This window comes from Pleuronectes platessa, chromosome 13 (assembly GCF_947347685.1).
Source record: "Pleuronectes platessa chromosome 13, fPlePla1.1, whole genome shotgun sequence".
NCBI classification, from domain to species: Eukaryota; Metazoa; Chordata; class Actinopteri; order Pleuronectiformes; family Pleuronectidae; genus Pleuronectes; species Pleuronectes platessa.
Window position 1 is genome coordinate 10,620,989 of NC_070638.1, and position 21,821 is coordinate 10,642,809.

Below are 21,821 nucleotides of genomic sequence, written 5' to 3' on the forward strand. Positions count from 1 at the left end.
CTCCATACATCAAAGGTTAGATAAGTTGTGTGCTACCCATCAGGGTCCGACATCTCACTGATGTGGGAGTATGTGTGCCATCCACAGATGGCTTGAGGATTCACTGTCTCTTCTACGTGTATGTTTAAAATAAAAAAATAAATGAATCTGTGAATTACTTTAATAGCTCAGTGTTGTATGCAAGATGTATGTTTATAAATGGCAGTGGCATGGCCAACCTGTACCTAGCACATGTTTAAATTAAAAACATGAATATATGAACCCGTGTTATATTTGAATTAGTATTGAATGGACAATAACAGGGTAGTTTTGTTTATATATGGCACTAGGCCCAGTTTAATATAAAACACAATTTTATACAATATATATAGTAGGGGGTCCCTGCTCCATCTCTCCACCAGTTTGGGGGTCCCCGGCTTGAAAAACGTTGAAGACCTCTGGTATAGTATATACTGTTTTGAGTATTTAAAGTCTGTTTATAAAGATGGACAACATAACAGCTCCCTAAAGTGAAGCCAATGTATCTGGATGGCCACCTGGTGGCTGGCTGCAGTATAGTTCATAAATCCCACCTCCTCAATGTTAGTGGATTGGACTTGGGCCAAAATATAAAGTCAAAGTAGGTGTCAAAGAAATGTTCTCAAAATGGTTTCTGTCATTTGAGGTAGTTTCTTATCACACTGATGTGTGTTCAAAGCTCTCTTTACTGGTGAGTTTGGTTCTGATGTGTAGTTTGGTGCTGGAAAAATGGGCTGAAACATCATGATTGACAGCTGAGACTCACGATTGGCGGAGCGGGTGTCGGGGGGGGTCCTCACTACTGCGATGAGGGGGTGGATGCACAAGATGGTGGCGTTTGTATCCAGGATAATTTGGCTTCATTTCTGGATAGTGGAACGAGCTGGAGATTTTCCTCAAAGTTGAACATCCTGCCAATATTTCCCACAGGGACGGTACGCCCGGGGGACAGATGGTGACGGAGCGGTTCCAGGTGGACTGGGACACGGTTCTGGTCAGCAGCTTCAGCACCATCGTCATCCGCTTTGACGGCCACGGCAGCGGCTTCCAGGGCACCAACCTCCTCCACAAAGTGCGGGGGAGGCTGGGGAAGTTAGAGGAGAGGGACCAGCTGGAGGCCCTCAGGTCGGAACCACCACCAGAACCGTGAGCACGGCTGTGAGCGTGGGTTCGAAGTCTGACTGATTTTCTGTCATTCTCAGGGTCATTTCAGAAGAAGCCTACATCGATAAGAACCGAATTGGAGTTTACGGAAAGGTACGAGCACTTGTTCAAAGAGGATCCTGTCTTTTTGACTTCGGTGACCTGCAAGGCTTCATAGACAGATTTCCACTGTGTAATTCACTTCATGATGTCTGTGTCTTCCTCCAGGCGTATGGAGGATATTTAGCCACGATGCTCTTGAGCTCTGAAGATCCTACCCAACTCAAATGTGGAACTGCAGTCTCGCCCATCACGGATTTTGAGCTTTACGGTATATTCTTCTTCTCTAGACATCTTGAAGAGATATTGGGACAGTGTGTGTGAAGACAACTGATCTTTCTAAACCTGTTTTTCTTTTCTTTCCCAAATCGCAGCATCTGCCTTTTCTGAACGATACCTCGGCTTAAAGACAGATTCCCGGGTGTACACGGTAACGTCCTACCTCCTGTGTCTCTTTATCCAAATCGTGCAACAAGATGTTTTGCTGAATTAGACGGAGGCTGGAGCAGAGGGTCATTATTCTGCTTCCTCTTTTCTTCAGAATGCAAATTTAGCACAAAGGGCGGTTCAGCTTCTGGAAAAACAGTACCTGATAATTCACCCGACTGCCGACGGTAACAGAGACAATCTCTTACACGTTTAAATTTTCTCAGCACTGAGAGTGAAACACTAAGTATGTGACTGTTAATGGTGTCTCACGTGTCCCTCCGATCTTGTCCTCACAGAAAAGGTTCACTTTCAGCACACGGCCAAATTCATCAACCATCTTATCAGCGAGAAAGCCAACTACACTCTACAGGTGAGCAGCCGATTCTGAAGTCACTGTCCAATGATCATTATTCTAGATTCTGTGACAGGGTTTTCTCAGGCTCTAAAGAAATCAGAATTTTAGGCTATACAAATTCTGAAACATGTTAAAATAATTTGTACTAGGTCCTGAATTCGTTTAGATAGGTCCTTTTTATGTTAACCTTCATTTAACGCCACAACTGTCAGGATTTGCAATTAGATGCTTGAGAGAAATCTTTATTTTTAAGAGAAATCTTATGGTCAAAACTACAAACAACAAGGAACTGGCCACTCTCTACAAACCCTTGAGGAGGAAGCTTTAACAGTAGCTGTAATCCCACTAAGACTGAACCAATAAGACGAGGGTTATTCCGTTATAGTCATGACCACACAGTTGCACCAGCTGGTCTTTAATAAACCAATTGATCGTGAAAGAATCCATTTGTGCAGATCTACCCAGACGAAGGACACTTTCTGAACAGCGACGGGACGCAGCAGCACCTGAGCCAGTCTCTGGTCAACTTCTTCGAGGAGTGTTTCCGGGTGCCGGAGGTGCTGAAGGACGACCAGCAGGAGGAGGAGGACGACAGTTAAGCCTGCTCCCCCTGAGCACCCCCCCCCCTGGCCCCTTCACACCGACCCCCACCGTCCGACCCCCACCCGGGCCAGTTGCTCAAGCACAATATGCAACAGATCTCTCTCTCTTGACCCAGTCGACCCACAACCCCCCGTCCAATCTGACTTTAGCTCTGAAACGCAGACACGAGCATGTGCTACCCGGGGGGGTGCTCTCCTTTCCTGAGCTGGAAACCAGTCAGACATTGAAATGAATCTCAGATGTGGAAACAAAGATTTGAATAAAGGGACTAGTGCTCCCTCTAGTGGACAAATAGAGGATCAACATGATGCCCATTTTTTGACATTGACCTGTCTTCAAGTGAGCACTTTGCAGCACAAACTACCCCCCCCCCCCCGAAAATCCATTTATTACCATGAGATTTAACTTTTGAGAGGCTGACACTTTCCCATAACCTTTGCAAACTGACTTCCTGATTGTTGGTATGATAACTGCTACTTGTTTCTCCGAATTCCTGCTCGATGTCTCACAGTAGTACCGTTGATGTCCGGCTGCATCAGGTCCTTCAGTTGCTTCATAAAACGAGGGCACATTTAAACGTCTCCCTCGCCCTGTACATGTGGATCGAACTCTTCTTTTAGTCACTGTGCCTTAATGTGGGTGAAATGTTCATGTTAGGAGCCCACACGATGCTGAGGAGGAGTGATCATGGGCAGGCCTTCGTCCGAGCTGCGCCTCCTGTCGACGACTCGAACACAGATCGTCATGATTTCATTTTCTGGGAATGTAAAACTGGTTGGAAAATGTTAAGTATGAATCATTTTTATCTTAGACCATGGTGAAAAAGGTCAATATGAACTACCGTGTCTGCTTGAAAGACTACTTGAAGAGTTATACCCAAACAAATGTTTAATGTTTCGTTTGCAGATCTTTACCTCCCAAACTTGCATACTAGGAGTCAACTATGCTGAACCTTCATTATTTTGTGATTTTCTTTGCCTTGTGTGTTAAATGGCTTGACTCTCCTCCCACTCCCCTCCCATGTCTCTTCTGTCAGTATTGTCAGTGGTTTCTAGTCAGCTGATGTACAAAGTGTATAAATCTTATATTGTTTAAGTCTTTATGTTGTATGTGCAACTTGTATATAAAGCATTTTGAAATGTTTGCCGACATCACTCTTGTGTTTCAACAGTTTATCTTAAAGTTTTTTTCGAGGAAACAAAAACGCTTGAACCTTTGCCATTGACAAATTTTATTTCCAGTGTCTCAGGACCTCTCGCAGTCAGAGGAACACAGCATCGGTACAAATGGTCCAGCTCAATCCAATGTTTCCTCTCGCTCTCTCTCATAGAGAAGTACCAAACTGCCCGCAACACACTCTCAGGCCACGTGAGCGTCGTCTCTCAATACTGTACTTAATCCTGCCATCTGATGGAAATGTCAAGTAAAGCAGCTAGAACATGGCATTTATATGTACATTTAAGTTACTTATTTTACAAGGAATTATTTAAAATTCAAGTTCTGTTAAAATCAAAAAATGAAAAAACAGGAGGAGAAGGAAAAGAAGAAAAAAAAAAGTACAAAACATGTTAAGACCAGAGTGGAATGCCTAAGGAATGGAAGCTCGGCATATTGGTTCCTAACCTGTAGAATGACAGTCGACAATAAAAATGTCATTCACAGTAACATCTTCGTGTTTCTCAACAAAGACAGTATGGCACCCTTAACATTTCATTGTGAGGCACTTCCTATTGTGAAGATACATGATTTTCTTTTCTGATTCCTTCACCCAGATTCTTTTGCTTCCTCTTTGCGATCTCCTGCCAGTCACCGGCAGATGTGTGAACCACAGACACTAGTACACGGCAGAACATTTGCATCAGAGGGACGTTGTTCACTGCTCTTAAAAACCTCATAACCGGGGGGGAAGGGGGAGGGGGGGGAGAAACATCTGGCTCCATTTGCATAACTCCAGTGTCTCCTCGTGACCTTTGTACCTTTGGAAAAGCCCCTTTGACAGCAGAGAGCTTGTAAGCAGTCCACGCACAGGCTGTACCAAAAACAATTCAAGTACACAGAAAAATAGGGATATGTACACTTTTAGAATGAAACACAAGCATCTAAAGCTTTTAGTCAGTATTACAGCAAGCATGTCTGTACATTCTTCATTTGGTTACTGAGACTCACCGACTTTACACATCATAACTTTCTTTACACAAAAATAGCTCCTCTGCAATACTAAAAATCTTTTTTTTCACTACTTCCTATTCATCCTAGAAGTCAGGTCATCCTTAAAGCCACTTAGCTAAAACCTTTTAAACAATCTTAACTCTCGAGTGTTCACACTTACTCGCACATGCTTCACAGGCTCGTCGTCGAGCAACAGGTCCTCTCGATCTTCAGCATAACAGGGATTTGAATTAGGAGGGAGGGGATCCTCCTGCTGACCCATCCCAGAGTCATTTGTCATTAAAAAATAAAAGAAATGAAAAAGGTAAAAACAATATTTTGTTCCATGCCTTATATACGAGCAAGATCAACGATCCCTGTGTACAGTAATTCTCTTTTCACGAGCACACACATCACTTACAGACACACACTCCTGACAAGTTTTGTACAACATGCTCGTTCACAAACATTGGTCATACAGACATTATATCGACAGACTCCCAGGTAAGTACACATCTCACAGACAAAGAACATACACAGTCACACGTGTCCGTCACATCACAGGTACTGATAGAATCGTGAATGAACCACCTGGGAACTGGCGAGTTTATGCGGGTGAGCGGTGGCCGAGAGGCTCAGGTTTTTACTCTGTGGAACGTCCCCGTTCACCACCTCAGCTGGACGATGTGGGAGTTCAGAAGAGGAAGAGGCTCTGCGGTTTTGGCAGTTTGAGCTGCACAGACCCCCCTGATGTTCAGGGAAGTCGAGGCTGACCTCGGGATTGCTGGTGCGGTGGCGCTCTCTGGCAATCCAGTCGCCGATGGAGAAGTCTTGAGAGGTGCACTTGGGCTTGAGCCGGTCCACGGCTGACAGCTCCGACCGAGAGCCCGAGCAAATGTGCTGCGGCCAGTCACCCAGAACGGACAGCTCTGCAAAGTCCCTCTGACCGCCCATGGTGTGTCTGCGTCGGATGTTCTTCTTCTTACTGCGACCCTCCGGGGACCGGCTCCTCTGACTGCCCACGCCAAACATGTCATCCACAGACGTCCGCAAGCGCACCTTCAGTCGGTCGGTGATCTTCAGCTTCCACGCAGGCTCCGTCTTATCCAGCTCACTACGAGACGAGGAGCTGAGGCTGCCGGTTGAAATGCCTTTAGCTGAACCCAAAACACGGGAGAGTCTGTTGGAATCCTTATCGCTCCGAGCTCCTTCCAGCGACGACTCACTGTCTGTTTTCTGTTTGGCGGCTTTCTTTCTGGAGAGCGTGTCACATTCGATGAGTCTGTGGGAGGCGAGAGGTCGCGGAGCTTCTTGCAGTTCTCTCTGGTCGGACTTCCCAACAGTGAACACAGACAGGTCGCTCTCGCTGTCAGTCTCCATTGGCCTTCCCTCACTGATGAGCTCGCTTCTCTCATCATCTGCATCATCTCCACCCCGGCTCTCGGCCACAGACTGCACTTCAGGACTGAGGGTGCTGATCTCGGCTCCAGTCAGGAACGTCATGGAGGAGGTGGTGGAGTAGTCGGAGGTGATGGAGCAAACCTCCGCCCCCAGCCCGCTGGGGCCCACTTCTTGACCCAGTGCCACCGTCCTGCCGCGTCTCACTCTGGGCACCGAGGCCTGAGAGCTGGTGCTGTTCATCGTACCAAGGTCGGACACGGTGTCATCGTAGTTGGAGGGCGGGTCGGACAGAGAGGACTGGTGAGCCATCGGCATCCGGTAGCTGAGGTTTGGGGAATGAGGGGGGGAGGTGTAGGGGGAGCCAGAGCGAAGCGTGGAGGAAATGTGCTCTGGGTGGAGAGAGAGGGAGGTTTGCGACATCAGGCTGCTGGAGAGAGACTCTTTCCTGCTGCTTTTGTCCAGCTGTTCCTCTGAGCTGTGTCTCTCCTTCTCGCTGGTTTCATCCGTCTCCCCCTCCTCCTCCTTGGTCCGTCTGTCTGGGGACCACAGAGGCTGCTGCTGGCTCTCCTCTGGGAGCTCCTTCTTGATGAACACCCCATCCAGGTCGTCGTCGGAGCTGCTAGGATGAATTTTGTCCTTGGGCTTCTTACGTTTACGGCTGGCGAAGAAGGAGGAGCGAAGCATCTCTTTGCTACACTGATCCTTCCCTGACCCCCACAAACCCTGCTGAGACAGAACCAAAACAGATTTTAAACGCTTGTCAATGCACAGATACAGTCAAGACAAAGACAACAAAATGTGGACTTTATGTGAGAATACACATGAGGACATTACCTTAGCTTTGGAGGAGTCACTACATGCTGAATCTGCATTAAAGAGAAGAGAGTCATTAGTAAAAGTCTGGGACCTCTGTGGCTTGCTCTAAACAGCCAACGACACAACAGAAGAGAAGAGGCAGGTTAAACGTTTGTTCAGAGTGACACTAACAGACACGATGAGGATAATGAGAGCAGCTCCATGAAAGCAGATGAATTTTTGTTTTGGTCAGAGAGAGAAAAGAGACAAGTGTCCACACTAAGCAGAATATGGAAGAGTGGACAAAACAGCAAGAGGCCTGAGATGAAGGATGAGAGGAAAAGGAGGTGAACCCCGGCAGTAGACCAAGACACGAACAGCAGCTCATGCTTATGTATCAATGGGACGACGGCACATCACGGACAAACACGCCAGTCACAGAGCATCACATGTAGCCACCAACCAGCTGTGGGCATTCTTTCCCAACTCAAAGACGTCACAGAGGAGAGGGAGTGAGGACTGACTGAGAGGGGCCTGAGCTGAACAGATCAGTAAGTGTGTCGCGGTCGATACAGCTGGCGCAGGCAAGCTTTAGCATAACAGAGATTGCTCTTACTCTGAGCTAGATTAACTCCTCCTTTAACAGGGAGCCCTACATTTTCAGCAACAAAAAAAAGGCAAAACAAGGAGTTCACAAAACGTTCTTTACTCACTGCTCAAAAGAAGAAAACACGCAAGTAACATGCTAATAAAAAAATAAGAAAATTGTTCCAGGAATTATGAAATCACAGGAACTAAAGTCAGGAACTCAAATTTGTATCAATCTATGGGACTAAAGCAAGTGTAAGCACGAACAAGATTTAGAGTGACAGGTACACAGACTCTAGATGAAATACAAGTTTTCACAGGTGAGAGAGAACTGTATTGTATGCTACTTGTGGGAATACACACAAGTTCGGTTGAAACTATGAGGCCTGGTTGCCTGTGTGGACATTACCCAGGCTCCTCTGGTTTACTCGCAGGTAAAATCCCTGCAGTTCCAAAAATAGTTCCTGAAATAGTTCCTGCCTTGGAAATTATCTACTGTAGGTTTAAAATGTGTACATCGGTGCACAGGCGCGGACTGGAGAGAGACTGTGAATGTCGGTGATGGATGTAGGTGTTTTACATTATGTAACAGTATGAGATGAGGAGGTACCCTATGTGTTTGTGTGTCGATGTCTTAAACGCTGAATAATAGTTGAAATAAGGACATTACAGTGAACAAAAGACACAATAGGAGGACGTTGAAATGAAAAAAAGACAAAACGACCTGTCCCAGTAAATACTAGCACCCCGTTCTCTGCTATGCTGTGTGCATCTGCGTCAGTCACTACAGATTTATCGGCCTGAGACGTGGTTGCATGTGTGGCTTTGCTATTGTGTAAACACACGTGGGGGGCAAACATCCAGCTCAGTCCCACCACTACGACCCCACCCTCAGACATCATGACACAATATGCCACATGGCCGAGAGAGAACCTGAGGTTGACCGTACCATGCTACTTGTCCTTGCGATCAGCTTAAGAAACAACAAGAGACAGCAGAAGGGCTTTCAGAGAGAGAACAGCAGCATCGCTCTGTATCCCCTCAATTTAGGGTATTTGTTTAAATATGAGACGTGCACACCACAGGAAAAATGACAAACATCGACTTCTCTTTCTTTCTTTTTTATCTTTCTTCCTCCTTTCGCCCAAATTTAATAGAGCTGCGGGTTTCTGCAGACTAGGCAGCTACACTGGGCACAACACTCGTCCTTCTTCCTACAGTCCCAGCTGTCCACCACTGACATAACAGAGTCCATCAGTGACATCATCGAGTGATAGACGCCGCCCACTTGGCCTGTGTCAAGATTGGGTAATGTGTGAGTGCTGGACAAGGATAAGGGAGAAAAACAGGACACTACAGACAGAAGGGCAGAGGTCAGAAGGGTTAAAACTTCCATCGTTTCTTTTTGTTTGTTAGGTTTTCTTTGGGAAACATGCCAGGGATTATGTGAGAGACGAGGAGGAGGGGAAGAAAAGAACTGAAAGAAAAGGAGTCGTCGTCTCAACACAGGTAAAGCACAGGGAGAAAAAAATGACTTGTGCAAGAGAAAACATAAAAAAGAGTAAAGCAAAGAAATTGACAAAGTAAAGTTGAAGAATTTTATCTTTTGGGGGGAAAAACGCAAACAACAAAACAAAACAGACTTTTATCTGGAAATAAATGAATTAATAGAAAAGGCTAAGCAAATTGCAAAGTATTTTTCAACAATTTTCCAATAGTCAAAAGTGTACCAATTGAAAAATATTGAAAAAGCTGGTTTTAAAAGAAGCACAAATGAAACTTTGCATTTAAAATTAAGGAAAACAGTCACGATGCTCCTCATTTAAGCATAAATTACACAGCTTACATTCTAACATTCAATCTTATCGGTAAACAAGTCTATACAACACATTTTTCACACTGTAATCTACTTTAAGATTATTAATGATATACAGAATTTTCTATCATGGTAATATATATTTGCTGTGGTGACTGAGGAGTAGTGAGTCCTGAGAAAAAGAGTCCCGGTGGGTTACCTGAGACTTCGCCCGGTGATGCTGTGGTTCGTCCAATGTTGGAGAGCAGGTGGTCGATGTTGGGCACAGGCTGAGACTGCACTGTGCTCTCCTGCTCTGCTGTAGTCTGGAGCCACACATGGAGGGAATTAGCAGATAGAAGAGAAATTACACAATAGCACAATAAATACATGAGGGGAAAGACTGATAATAGCCAAAAGTTGCCTTTTATCTAAGCGATCAAATAAATTTGGTATCTTTGTTATGAGGGAAACATCAGCCAGTTCAGGTTTAGATGCTAAAGCAATGTGCTGTGTTGCTCAAATGCTCTGGACAGTCTGAAGAGATGGTGACAGTTCTCTGTGAGTTCATAAATACGACCGGGTCTCTTGCAGGTTTTACATTTTTTAATATAAGACTATGTCAGACCTATTAAGGATGATATTTTATTTTCCTTATTCATGTCAATTATAACATATGACGGACTACTGAAGTCCCACAACTACTAAGACTAGAGAATAATCCTCAAAATGTTCTTTCCTAATCCTCAAAATGTTCTCTCCATAAACTCAACTGTTGAGTTTATGGAGGTAGATGCTCAACGAGGTGATTTATAGACCATCAGTCATCAGTTCTATGCTGTTGTTTGAAAAGTATGAAAAATAATTTTTAAAGCTTTATAAAAAGCATAATTCAGTTAAGACCAAATAAACTAAAAGCAACTAAGTCAGAGTATTGAAACATATTTAACATCTTTAAAGCCCTAAAATTCAGACCTTTTAAGACCCTGCAGAATCCCTGTATTAGCATAATTTAAGCCATTGTTTCTACAAAAATATTTATTAGTGCAGCTTATAATTATGTTTATATTTCAAACAGGCAATGATAGTTTTGTATGTTAAGCATAATAAAAGATAATGAACTGCCACATACAACAGGGTCCTCGTCACCGTCTTCAGTGAAGAACCAGTCATACTGCTGGATAAGGTTCTCCACTATCTTGCACTGGTCCGGCATGTGATTGACCATGTTGGTCATGTTGTCCTCAGAGGTTCGCACCAGCGTTGGACCAAACACTATGGCCAAATTACGAGGCTCCATCTGAACAGATTAAGTTCAAGTTAATCAGGTGTAATGAAATAATCCTCAAAGGACTCCTGGATTCACACGGAGGGGAAGGTGTTGTGTAATGACATTAACGCTGCCAGCTCCAGTTAACCATCTTACCTTGTTCTTTTCACAGTTGTCAGAAACCTTCTTGAGGTGAGCACAGAGGAATCTCAGAGTTTCCAAATGATGATCGGGTAATTCCTGGATCTGCAAGAGTTGAGAATAACAACCAGTGTTTCAGAGTTAATGCCTAATTGTAAAAACGGGGGATCGGGAATCTCTAGGCACCTGGCGTTTTGTTTCTGGTTCAGAGGGCTACTCTATTCAGACAGCTACGATTCCATGATATAAAACGATTCTTGATGCATCAGAAAATTTTATTTCTATACATGATTTTTTTTTTTTTATCATTGTATGATTTGAGGGCTGCATCTTCACTCATGATCTGTAAAAAAAAAGTATTCTAGACAGTAACTGCTATTACAAGTGTGCTGTAAATTACAAAATAAGGTTTTCAATTCAAAAATCTGTCAGTGTACAACAGTGGTCAGTGATCTCCACATTGATTTGACATTCATTTAGTTTAGACCTGTGTGGTGCATCTTTAGTCTTTACTGTATCAGGATGGCCCCGCCAGCATCGAGGCACATTACTCCGATTACACTATGCTTTTCTGATCACTCACACCTAGAGCTGATCTTTATATGAACTAACAAAAGTTGCATCTAAGAATCTTGAAATTCCCCCACTTCTAATTGTAATACTATTCAAATAAATACCAGATTAGATTTTCACCTACCAGCCTCTTGAGCTCTTTTAACCTCTCCACCGTGTCTTCTGCTCTGTTGGCTTCGATAAAATCACCATATTTCTCTGTCGAACAGAACAGATCATAAGAAGTCAATATCCAGGGGTTTGTTGGAGATTTTGTTGTTATAAACTTCAGAAAGGTTACAATTACATCCTACCATTTGTAAACAGAGGGTCTGGAAGTTTTCGGAAAAAGGACTTCAGCAAACTACTGATGACATTGAGGTCCCGCCATTTCTGTTGAGATACAAAAGAAGGAGATGCTGTTATGTTGAAGCAGTCCTTACAGCACAAATCAATCCCTGCTAAGAGGTCGTTGTCAGTCAAGAAAGTGGAACTCTGTGCTTAACAGCCAGACTGTCGGTCACTCACATCTTCCTGGACGTCGATGTCATTCATGCCTTTGCTGTTGAGCTCCTCCTGCATGCTGGAGATGGCAGCGTTGTTCCCGGGGACTCTGTAGATCCCTGTGTACTCCAGACCTCGCTCCTCCACCACGTTGCAGCACACCTCCACGATCAGAGGAACAAACTGTACACAGCACAGCAGGAGTTACACAACTTGTTCGCACGTATTTGTTGTGAAGAGCGCAAAGAAGTGCAATGTTAAAATTGCAGTGATTTGGACATTTATTTGTAATGTGTGCGTTTGTGTGTGTAGTAGCAGTGTCTGGGACTCGTCAGCTTAAGTGACGTTGTCGATCACCACAACAGCATGCTCACGGCAATGACTACCGGAACTCCAGTTCAGAGGTCTGCATACCGAGTCAATCTTTATGGAACTTTAAATTAACAGGTTCAGTTCAGCAGCAGGTTTCTTGCTGCGGCTGAATTACTGCAGGTCCTTTTTAGAGTTACGGAAAGCTGCAACCGGCAATAACACAGGACAAGCCAATTCAGAACAGGCCCTGCACTGGTAAATAGATTGGGGGACTCACCCTGTTAGTCAGTGCAGCTGGACAGTCATCAAGCCGCACCCCGAATGTGACCCCAGCAGGAGTCTTTTTTTCAAACGGCTTCCTCATCATTCCTGCAATACCGATTTTCCAAGCAGCTCTGTCCCTCGGTGGACTGGAGTCATCTACACATTTATACATCATATCAATTAGCCCGATGAGATTAGAAATTCTCTCTTACTACACCAAAAGGAGCCGTTGTTTACCTTTCAGCGCCCTTCGCTCCTCTCCTGTTTTGGGTGAATGTGGGCTGTGGCTCTTGCCTTCATTTTTCCCTCCCATGAAAGCTGATTTGATGCTGAGGGACTGGCGGGAGCTTTTGGGGGAAGGTTCAGATCTGCTGCTGGGCGCACTGATCAACACAAATGGCAAAGAAAAATATACAGACAAATGTTAACATTCAGGTTGGCATAGAAATATCTATGAGCCAATGGGGGGAAATGTGGAGACCTGATTACCTCATCAAGTTGTATTCTTTGATCTTTCGACTGATCAAGTCCTGGCTTGTGACAGCAGCATTCTGTAATATCATAGAAATACAGTTGTGAAAGTCGGAGAAAAGAGACCACGATGAATTTGGTCGCTTAAATCTTGGGTTAGGGTTAGGGTTTGTCATACCATTTCATTAGTACTATCACAGCAATGCCTGATGTTAAGTCTCATATTCTTCCATATAACGGGCATACAGATATCCTGCCAGGTGCCTTTTATAACCTCTGCCAAGGAGGCTATGTTTTAATCTGCATACATCTGTTAGTCTGTCATAGAGGGATTAAGCAAAAACTACTTAAACCCACTTTAAATGTTGCTGCAGATCTGGATCCGGGGGCAGATCCAGGAATTTCTTTCACAACTCACTTTTATTTCAAATTTTTCGATTTCTCAAAATAATTCATAGATCTTGGGAAACACATATTTTAGGGACTGATATTTGTGAGTGTTGCAATTTGGAGGAGATCCAAATAAGGAGATTGCAGGGCCTTGGTGGAGGTATGCACTCTACTGAGTTCAAGTCTAGTTTAAATAGACTCCAGCTTTATGGATTTAATGCTCTTAAAATCAGCCAACATGGTTTATGTTGGCTGATCAGTCGCATACAGTAAATCAACTACATCTATCTTCATATTTTTTTCAAAACATTTCTGATCCTCCCTGAACATGTGCTGCCAGGCCTCCATCTCGGAAACCAGAATACATTTTTGCCAGATGATGTCAGTTAATGGGGTCTGGCTGAAATGAAGCTTTCCGATTGGCTCTCTTATTAACACACCAATAAGCACCACCTGGTTTTTGTTCTCCTGGAGTAGAACAAGTTCCCAGGTATTTCATAAATAAAGGCTGTAATCCTCTCCACCTCACTCCCACATTCATTGTATTTCATTCCCTTTGTTGTTAACCTGATGGGTGTGCCTGTCGTTTTCTTTCAAATCTAAATTGGAGTCTTGTTTAAAGTTGCTGGTTTTTCCTGTAAAGTGATCTAGGCTCGGCCCTGATGACAGTTTACTTTTTGGAATGATGGAAGAATTTAGGACTGTTGTGCAGCGTGCCCATCTTTTCTTGGCTGAACGGCACTCAAAATTAGGCCAAGTAGAACTCACCTCTTCATCCGGGTTGCTATTTTCCTGAATGACTCTGATCCACGACAGCATAGCGTCCCTCCCTTCAGCCTGGAACAAGTACTCGCAGTCTGAGGTGGTTAGTCGCAGCACGTTCTTACGTCTCGTGTCGCTATAGGAGATGTCAATTAGACAGGCCTTGATGCTGATTCGTAGCGGGTCCTCTTCAGATTGTGTCGACACATGAGAGAGCGCATCTTTCCTGTCTTTGTAGAGGGTCAAGTTGTGACCTTGCAGCACACCATACATCTGCTTCCATGATCTCATTCCTCCGCTGACACGCTACAGAGACAAGAGACGGGGGAATATAAATACTTACACATCAAAAGAGTTGTGATATGCGTGGCTGCTAAATGAAGGTGTGACTGTAAATGCGCACCTTGTTTTTATCAGTACTAAACTGCCTTAAGTTAAGCAACCCTTCTTTGGAGGAATCAGCAAAGATATCTGATGAGGAATCCCTTCGAGATCCTGAATCCCCAGATGATTTATGTCCGTCCAGAGCCTGTAAATATGAATACATCTCATTAGTTGCCAGAAGAAAGTGTTACGGAAAGTGGGGAGGAGAAACAAAGCCGAGTGTCACCTAGTCATGTCATGGTTACATGGGCATCAAGACATCACAGTATCTATTTATATTTGTGTCTCAGAACGCTTCCCAAGGAGTGAAGGTAAATGAGAAAGGTTAAATTAAATTCAGATTGTTTGTAAATTATGAAGGCTTCCATATTTACTGAGGCTGCTGCAGAAATCACATTTCAATGACATTTGCACTCGTGAAGAGATTGTTATTTAGTCAACATAGATACATTTCAATGCCATGTAAAATAGAATCACCATCATTGATTACAAAAAAATTAAACAAAAAAGGCTAAATATACATGAATACAAAACTCAATAACTGAATAAGAAAAGTTGGCATGTTGTTTATAATCTGTTAGTGTCTTACCTTTCTCAAGCCCTTGAAACTGGGCATGTGCTTACTGGAAGATCTCCTTAAGATGTGGAAGAACAAAAGAGACAAGTTATTTCAAGTCAGAGACAAGGCCAGAAAGATTCATAGGCAAATAAAACGAGGGAGGGAGCAGTGATTTAAAAGTGGTATGCACTCACCCTCTACCCTCCTCTTGGTAGTTATCTAGACCCTCATCGTAGGATTTGGACCGCTCCGTTTTACTGGCTGTGTCAGATTCTTCTAAAGCACTTCTCAGGGACTCTGTAAAGCGAGGGGAAAAAAACACATCAATAAAATGTATAACCCAAGTTATGAGGGTAAATGGGGGTCACCATGACATATGGTCTACAGGAAAGTTTTAGAACAATATTTCAAGAACACCATATGATGAGTTAAGATGATTCACCTGCATTTACTGAGCTTGTGAAGGTGGCTAAGCCCCAATAAATACATTTCAAAATTTCATAAGTGATGTAAGCTAGTCAAAAAACATTTTTTTTTTTTTTTTTTTTACAACCTTCTGTGATTTATCCTTTGTTTTCCCTATGCCAAACCTTTACTCACATAGCTTTCACACAGCCAAACCAACACTTATTTTCACCTTGGTCATGTGATAGTTGCCGTCGAATGGTAAGACAAGGCGAGCCTGGACTGGAGGGACCTGTAGTCATGGACTGTGCAACAGATATCACAGCGGAGGGTGGGATCGGAGTGGCCTCTCGATCGACACTGGGGCTGACTGGCTCATCTGATGAAAAGAAAACATTCAGTGTGAGCACAGAGATGATCTCCAGCTTTTGTCAAAGATGTAACTGTAACTAAAGCTGCTTTCCGACATGAAATGAACTCCAGTGATCTCCTGGACATTCTCCAGAGGGGCTATATATGTGAACGCAAATGTCTGAGTGAGAGCCTCTAGATATTCTGAAACCATTCTACAGCCAGTTCCTGGGTATATTAATCCCTGGTAAGGAATCACTACGATGTTTCTAACTAGCGACAGATGGAAAAAATTTTAAAAAAACAAGAAAACTAACATGTCAGAATGAAAAAAGCAGTGCCATATACGTAGAAGACACTGACAGGTCAAGAGGGCTTTTGGTGATTAGAGCCGACGCCTGCATCTATGTTATAAATTAAAACGTGATCTCCGTAGCAGAGTTTATACGTTATAGCCTCTGGATGCTGCGCCGCCCCTCACCTAAACTCTCTACAGATTTCAGCCAAAGTCTGGACCCAAATCTCTAGACTTCATCCAGAGGTCATGTCTCAAAACGGCTTAGATCACATTTGCATAAGGTGCCTTTTGGGTATGCTGTTTTTAGACTTCCTCCTCTATCGACAATGGGAGACTTTTAAAAACTGCATTTCTGTGACTCCCATGGAAAAATACAGCTCAGAATGGGATCAGATCTTCTTCTGACATGATTTATTTTTTTTAGCGAGAAGGAAGTTTTTCACTCTTGAGTACCGCCCACTCCTGGCACTTCCAATTCTGAAAGAACTGAGCGTACAAAGCTGCTCTCTGCAGCCAAGGGGCTTGTGGAGCTAAATTTAAAAGTAACTGTCCTAGATGCAGTCTGTACCCAACTTTGAAACAGGGCAAAGGAAAAGGATGTCACCACATCCCTAAAAGGCCTGATGATACTAAGTTCTGCTTTTCAACTGTTACTAAACATTACTTAGTTTTAATATCTTCTATCGTTATCTATTCTCACCAAAATATAATATGCTCTTTGAATGGAGTCTTTATACATCCCAGGTCAGTATCACACTCAAAGGGATCTGAACTCAAATACATGAAGTGAACTTCTGCATAAATGGAAAAAATAGATAAATAAAATATCTACAATCAGATATGATCATCTGACAGTGTAACATTTAATATTCTCCTCAAGACCTAATATATGGTTTCACAAAACGGAGCTGAAATTAGTTTGAATAGCTATAAAAGTCTGGTCTAACTAACGAAAGGCCAAATTCAAGGTGCAGAGTGAAAAATATAAATCAATGCCATCTAACTAAGATGCAAGATAAACGATGTTTGTAGATTAGCTAAATAAAATTATAATTTGGTTTGTATGACCAAATGACCTCACTCGACTCTCACAGCGGTGGCCTTTCAAACAGGTCATTGATGGAGGTCCAGCAAACTGCTCAATCAGGGCACTGTTCTCCTGAGCCAGGGCACCAGTCCCAGAATGGTGGTGTTGTGTAGCTGCCACTGTCACTGCCTGCTTTGTCTGCACCTGGACTGTCTTCTACATAGCAACATTACACAGACCGCTAACAAACAGTGGAAACACTGTCGGTCACCTCAATGATACTTGAAAAACTGTCCCTTCAATTTGAAACGTGCCATGGTTCAAAATGTAAGACCACAAACTTGATCACAAATTTAGGTGTGTTGGCATCTTGATATGATTTATATTCTCATTGTGGTGTTGTCTTCTAGAAACTATGAGTACTGCAGTTACTACAGCTAAAACGAAAACTCGCAAGTATCTCGGAACTCGTGAGTATCTCAGATGAATTCCGGGGCTAATGAACACTTGGATGACAACATCGGGAGCCTAATGGAGGCAGGTTTTTTTTTTACATTTGAAGAAGGAGTACCCATTTACATCAATTGTATTGGATTTGGCAAACACTAACCAAGAACAACATGATTATCCATTTTTACAGAGCCTTAGCTTTATGACTGACAGACAGATTTAAGAGCTTTAAGAAATCTAAAAGCCCCCTTTGCTTGACAGTCGCGCCTACAGCAATGTTACTTTAGCAATGTTCTCATCAAAGCACACCAGTAAACACACTGAGTAACTATACATTTTAAATATTTTCTCACTGCTGATCTGATTACAACAGATTCTCTAAAACAAGAGTAAATACCCATTAAAAATTCCAACCACAATAAGAAATGTGTTTGTTGACACTTACAAGACCTGATACCGAAACTTTCTGAAACCCTCTCGAAGTCCAAAAGTTAACGCTTACTTTGAAACACATGTTAACACATGTAAATGGTAAAACAGTTGTTGTTGAGAACGGTTTAATCTTACAGGACTGCTGAAGTATAATGCAAAAAGGAAAGAACATACAAGAAAACAAAGTATGGGGAAGAGAAATTAAATTATTCCAAAAGGCTTAAGCCATTCTCTCCATCCCACTTCAGCCAAATATCCTGCAAACCCTCTCTGAATGCAACAAAAACCTGATTAATATCATCTTCCCAGGAAGATTAATTAATTTGTGAACATCTCCACAGCTCCACATACACAGAACAATGATATGCTAAATCAGATTATCAATTCAACGACAAAGGTCTGGAGGCTCCACACTCAGTCTCTCATCGTTGTTTTTTAAACTGATTTCTATTAGCATCAATGGTTAAAGACCTTTAATTGGCTACAGTATCTGCTCTGCCAGCCGTCCTCATGTTACTACTGCCTGTGGTAGTCGCCATGACAACGTGGGCTGTCGAGGCTTACAACTGACAATTCTCTTACCGATGAATGGAATGGAGTCCAGAGACTCATCCAGGTTGCTAGAACAGGAGGTGTTACATTGTTCCCCAAGGCGGCGTATGTGTATTTCTCGACGTGCATCGTTGGGAAGCCAGCATGCCGCCACATCTGCTGTGGGATCTGCTCCATCATCGTTAACAGCCAGAATGTAGGAAGGGTGTCGAAGAGGACTGGGGTTCTTTCCAGGGGTGGGCTTCTCCCTCAGAACCACTTCGGACGCTGTTGGGCTTCGTCCGTTCACCTGACTCTGGGGGTCTAGGTGGGGAGGTTTGAGGATGCTAGGCCTCTGAGGCATCTGTTTTGGGGTAGAAGAAGACCTGTGTCCTACCAATGTTGTGTCTCTGCCTGCCTCAACAGGCTGCATGCTTTCACCCCGTATCCTGCTCGGCCCTTTAGTAGTGCGGCCTGAATGGTTTCCTTTGACTGGGACTCTTTGCTCAGCAAAAGAATGTTCAGCACTTGTGCTCTTTCCAAAATGTGAGGATCTGTCTGAGAGCATGGGTGAGGAGCGGGTCTGAAGAGAGTCTGGTCCTTTAGAGTAGAGAACAGGGTTGGGTGCCCCCCTCATGCCACCACTGTATCCAACAGAAGGCCTGTGGAGCATGGCTTGTCTAGGGATAGACTGCCTACTGGGCCTCGTACCTTGTTCTGCCCTTACATACCCTCCTCTCCTCTCATTGAGTCGAACCAGCTCTGCAGGGTCAACATAGTCTGTGGAGTGTGCCCGAGCTTTGTGCACAAGTCCATCTTGGGATACGCTTCGAGGGGGCCAGTTCCTGGCATGGCCCATCCTTTCTGCACTGCTAACACGGTCCTGCGAGGCACTGCGTGGGGCAATCTGAAAGTGGGGTGGAGGTCCTTGGTATGACCGTTCATGGGAGGTACTCCTACGTCGTATCCCCTTAGGGGCCCAGTCTCCTCTTGGAATGTGATGAGTAGCACCAAAGCTGGTCTGATTGGCAGTTCGCAAACTGTCAAGCCTCTCCTGGATAGTCCGGCTACCATGGGAATGGATTCCTTTGTTGTCAATGTACTCCCTGTATGTCTGGTAAGTGCGCCAATCAATGTTTTGATGGTTGCCTGGGTAGTGAGGTACCTGACCTCCATATGGCACCATTCCTGGACCACTGGGATAGACATCAGCCTTTCGGTGGTGGGGATACTGAGCCAGTGATCCGGGCCTCCCTCTGGCAAAGACAGGATCCATGAAATCCATCCTGTGAGCTGGACCTTTGCGCACCATGTGGGCTGCATCAGGAGGAACCACCACAGTCCTCACACTGTCGTTGCGCATGCAAACTGCCATCTGGCTTTTTGGATAAGATTGGGGAGGAGGAGATGGGGGCACGGTGATCTCCTTGCGGTATCCATGGTCAGGAGGTGCTGTTGGCCCTCTGCAGACCTGCCCCGCTGTGTCTGTCGCCTGGGCCATGCCCGTAGGCTTACAGTCTACTCTTGGGTAGCATACTGGGGGTGGGTCAGGAATGTGACAGGCATTTCCGCTGTAGTTGCTTTGGCCGCGGATGTAGGCATCCTGGGAGTAGGCCTAAAGACAGAGCAACAAAGCAGTGTTAGAACAGATATAGTACAAACTGCATTTGCAAGTGCGTTTAAAATTCAACATTGTGCTACTAGATTTGTACAGAGAAGTCAGGCAAGATATTACAAATGTTACTGGATGCATGTGTGTGGGCAGTGTGTGTTGCAGTATGAGTGTGTGGAGGCGTTAGCGGTTCAGGGGTGTCAGTGGACTTCATCTGCTCCTTTTTTAGTGTTCGTATGGTAATGTTCACGGCTGCATGGCAGATGACAGTACACTATATAACCAAAGCAAAACATATTTTTCACTCAGAGACTTAAGATGGTGCTTCATACAAGATGTTTAGGGTAAAGCAGTTTCTATTATATTGCTATATTGGATCTCCAAAAAATAATCTGTTGCAAGGCAACAATGGTGATTTTCAATATGAAGTAATAAAAACAACTCTACACAATTTAGATGAGGTAATCAACTAGCCAGCAATATACATATTTTAAGAAACGTGATTAAATAAAACTGTAAATGGACAAATGTGGACTGATAATTTAACCACCTCAGGCCTAATGAAGCCTAATGTTGATTAAGTACAAAACTAGTTTCTTCGGACAAATAACAGATGTGTTTGTAAGACACATTACATTAATCTGCTTTAACCAAAACATATTGTGCCTACTATAAAGCATGGGCCGTGTAAAGGTATGAGGACTTTGAACCTACTACAAGCTGGTGTCCAATTATGATCTTACATAAAACTATGTGTACACCAGCAATCAGTACCAGTCGCTGTTCCTCCCTTTGTAAGCATGAGTGTACAGGAGAGTTCAGAGGTCACTGGCCTTTATCACACTAATGAAATATGGCATGGAGGATAAAGGCGGCGAGGTTTCACTGAGATGCCAGCTGGATGCCAGCTCGAGTGCTCAATCAAACAGGTACTGCAGGCACGGCACATCGGCCATTTCTGTGTGCACATTTGATTCAGCAACACAGAGATGACCATTTAACAATCATCCAGGTAAACTACAAAGCAATAATGCAAAACCTGAAGACTACATCCTATAATGACGTTGCTGTCATGCATCACATATGGAAAATGAGATGGCAAGGCATGACGTGTCAACGTGAAGTGGCAGCTCAGTCTGCTGTGTGCTTACCAGATTAGTAGAATCCCAAGAAAAAGGCTACCGATACAGCATGTGAAAACAAGAGCATTAAGAAATCAAGGGAAAGAGGGTGGATGAGAAAAAGATGCCAACAGAGCAAAATGCACTCAATACAAAAGACATGACAGATTTGGAGAGAAGAGAGCGTTTACCAGCCATAGCAATGCCTGTGCTTGACATGCTAAAAATACACTAGAGCTGCAGCAGCAGCGGAGGGATGAAGAAGCAAAGATGTAACAGGGGTTGCCACGTTACGACCTGCCTGTGCCAGTCAGTCCTGGGTGAGGTGGCAGGAGCAGAAGCTCGCCCTTCCTTCTGCTGTTATATCTCCATGGTGCAATCCATCTTCAACCAGAATATTACGCTTACTGAACAAGGTGCCTCCAGTCTATGTCTCTCTCCCTCCCTCTGCTATTGCTCACATGACAGAAGCAGCAGCTGCTGATTATACATTCAGCTGTGATGGTACAGCTCCCCCTCCCACTCCTTCCTCCTCTCTCTTTTTTTTTTCCCGGCAGCATCAACCTGTTCAAAACACAGGGCGGTCAGCTAATTTTATCTACTGGTTTTATTTCATCCTTCATACTGTTCCCTCCTCTTCCCCTGCTCAG

General features: G+C 44.0%; 2 protein-coding genes across 5 annotated transcripts in view; one reads left to right on the plus strand and one right to left on the minus strand.

Annotated features, from left to right (window-relative positions):
- The window catches only part of LOC128454626 (dipeptidyl aminopeptidase-like protein 6), a 61,504-nt gene extending 58,900 nt beyond the window's left edge, over positions 1-2,604 (plus strand). The window contains exons 20-26 of the mRNA XM_053438069.1: positions 949-1,143; positions 1,221-1,275; positions 1,390-1,492; positions 1,596-1,651; positions 1,763-1,835; positions 1,947-2,020; positions 2,461-2,604. Coding sequence (XP_053294044.1) covers positions 949-1,143; positions 1,221-1,275; positions 1,390-1,492; positions 1,596-1,651; positions 1,763-1,835; positions 1,947-2,020; positions 2,461-2,604 — 700 coding nt within the window. The remainder of the gene's footprint in view (positions 1-948; positions 1,144-1,220; positions 1,276-1,389; positions 1,493-1,595; positions 1,652-1,762; positions 1,836-1,946; positions 2,021-2,460) is intronic.
- Positions 2,605-3,828: 1,224 nt separating this feature from the next.
- Positions 3,829-21,821, minus strand: part of arhgap21b (Rho GTPase activating protein 21b) — a 36,308-nt gene continuing 18,315 nt past the window's right edge. For 2 of the 4 annotated variants that reach the window (XM_053438362.1, XM_053438360.1), the window contains exons 8-24: positions 18,490-20,053; positions 15,582-15,728; positions 15,139-15,241; positions 14,975-15,020; positions 14,405-14,530; positions 14,008-14,307; positions 12,868-12,929; positions 12,616-12,761; positions 12,392-12,534; positions 11,827-11,985; positions 11,613-11,691; positions 11,444-11,517; positions 10,762-10,851; positions 10,468-10,635; positions 9,556-9,661; positions 6,992-7,023; positions 3,829-6,880 (exon numbers count right to left, since the gene is read on the minus strand). In XM_053438362.1, the coding sequence (XP_053294337.1) occupies positions 5,315-6,880; positions 6,992-7,023; positions 9,556-9,661; positions 10,468-10,635; positions 10,762-10,851; positions 11,444-11,517; positions 11,613-11,691; positions 11,827-11,985; positions 12,392-12,534; positions 12,616-12,761; positions 12,868-12,929; positions 14,008-14,307; positions 14,405-14,530; positions 14,975-15,020; positions 15,139-15,241; positions 15,582-15,728; positions 18,490-20,053 (4,911 nt within the window). In that variant the 3' untranslated portion in view covers positions 3,829-5,314. Of the gene's footprint in view, positions 6,884-6,991; positions 7,024-9,555; positions 9,662-10,467; positions 10,636-10,761; positions 10,852-11,443; positions 11,518-11,612; positions 11,692-11,826; positions 11,986-12,391; positions 12,535-12,615; positions 12,762-12,867; positions 12,930-14,007; positions 14,308-14,404; positions 14,531-14,974; positions 15,021-15,138; positions 15,242-15,581; positions 15,729-18,489; positions 20,054-21,821 lie in introns of all 4 variants that reach the window. The other 2 variants (XM_053438361.1, XM_053438359.1) reach the window with 1 other exon arrangement.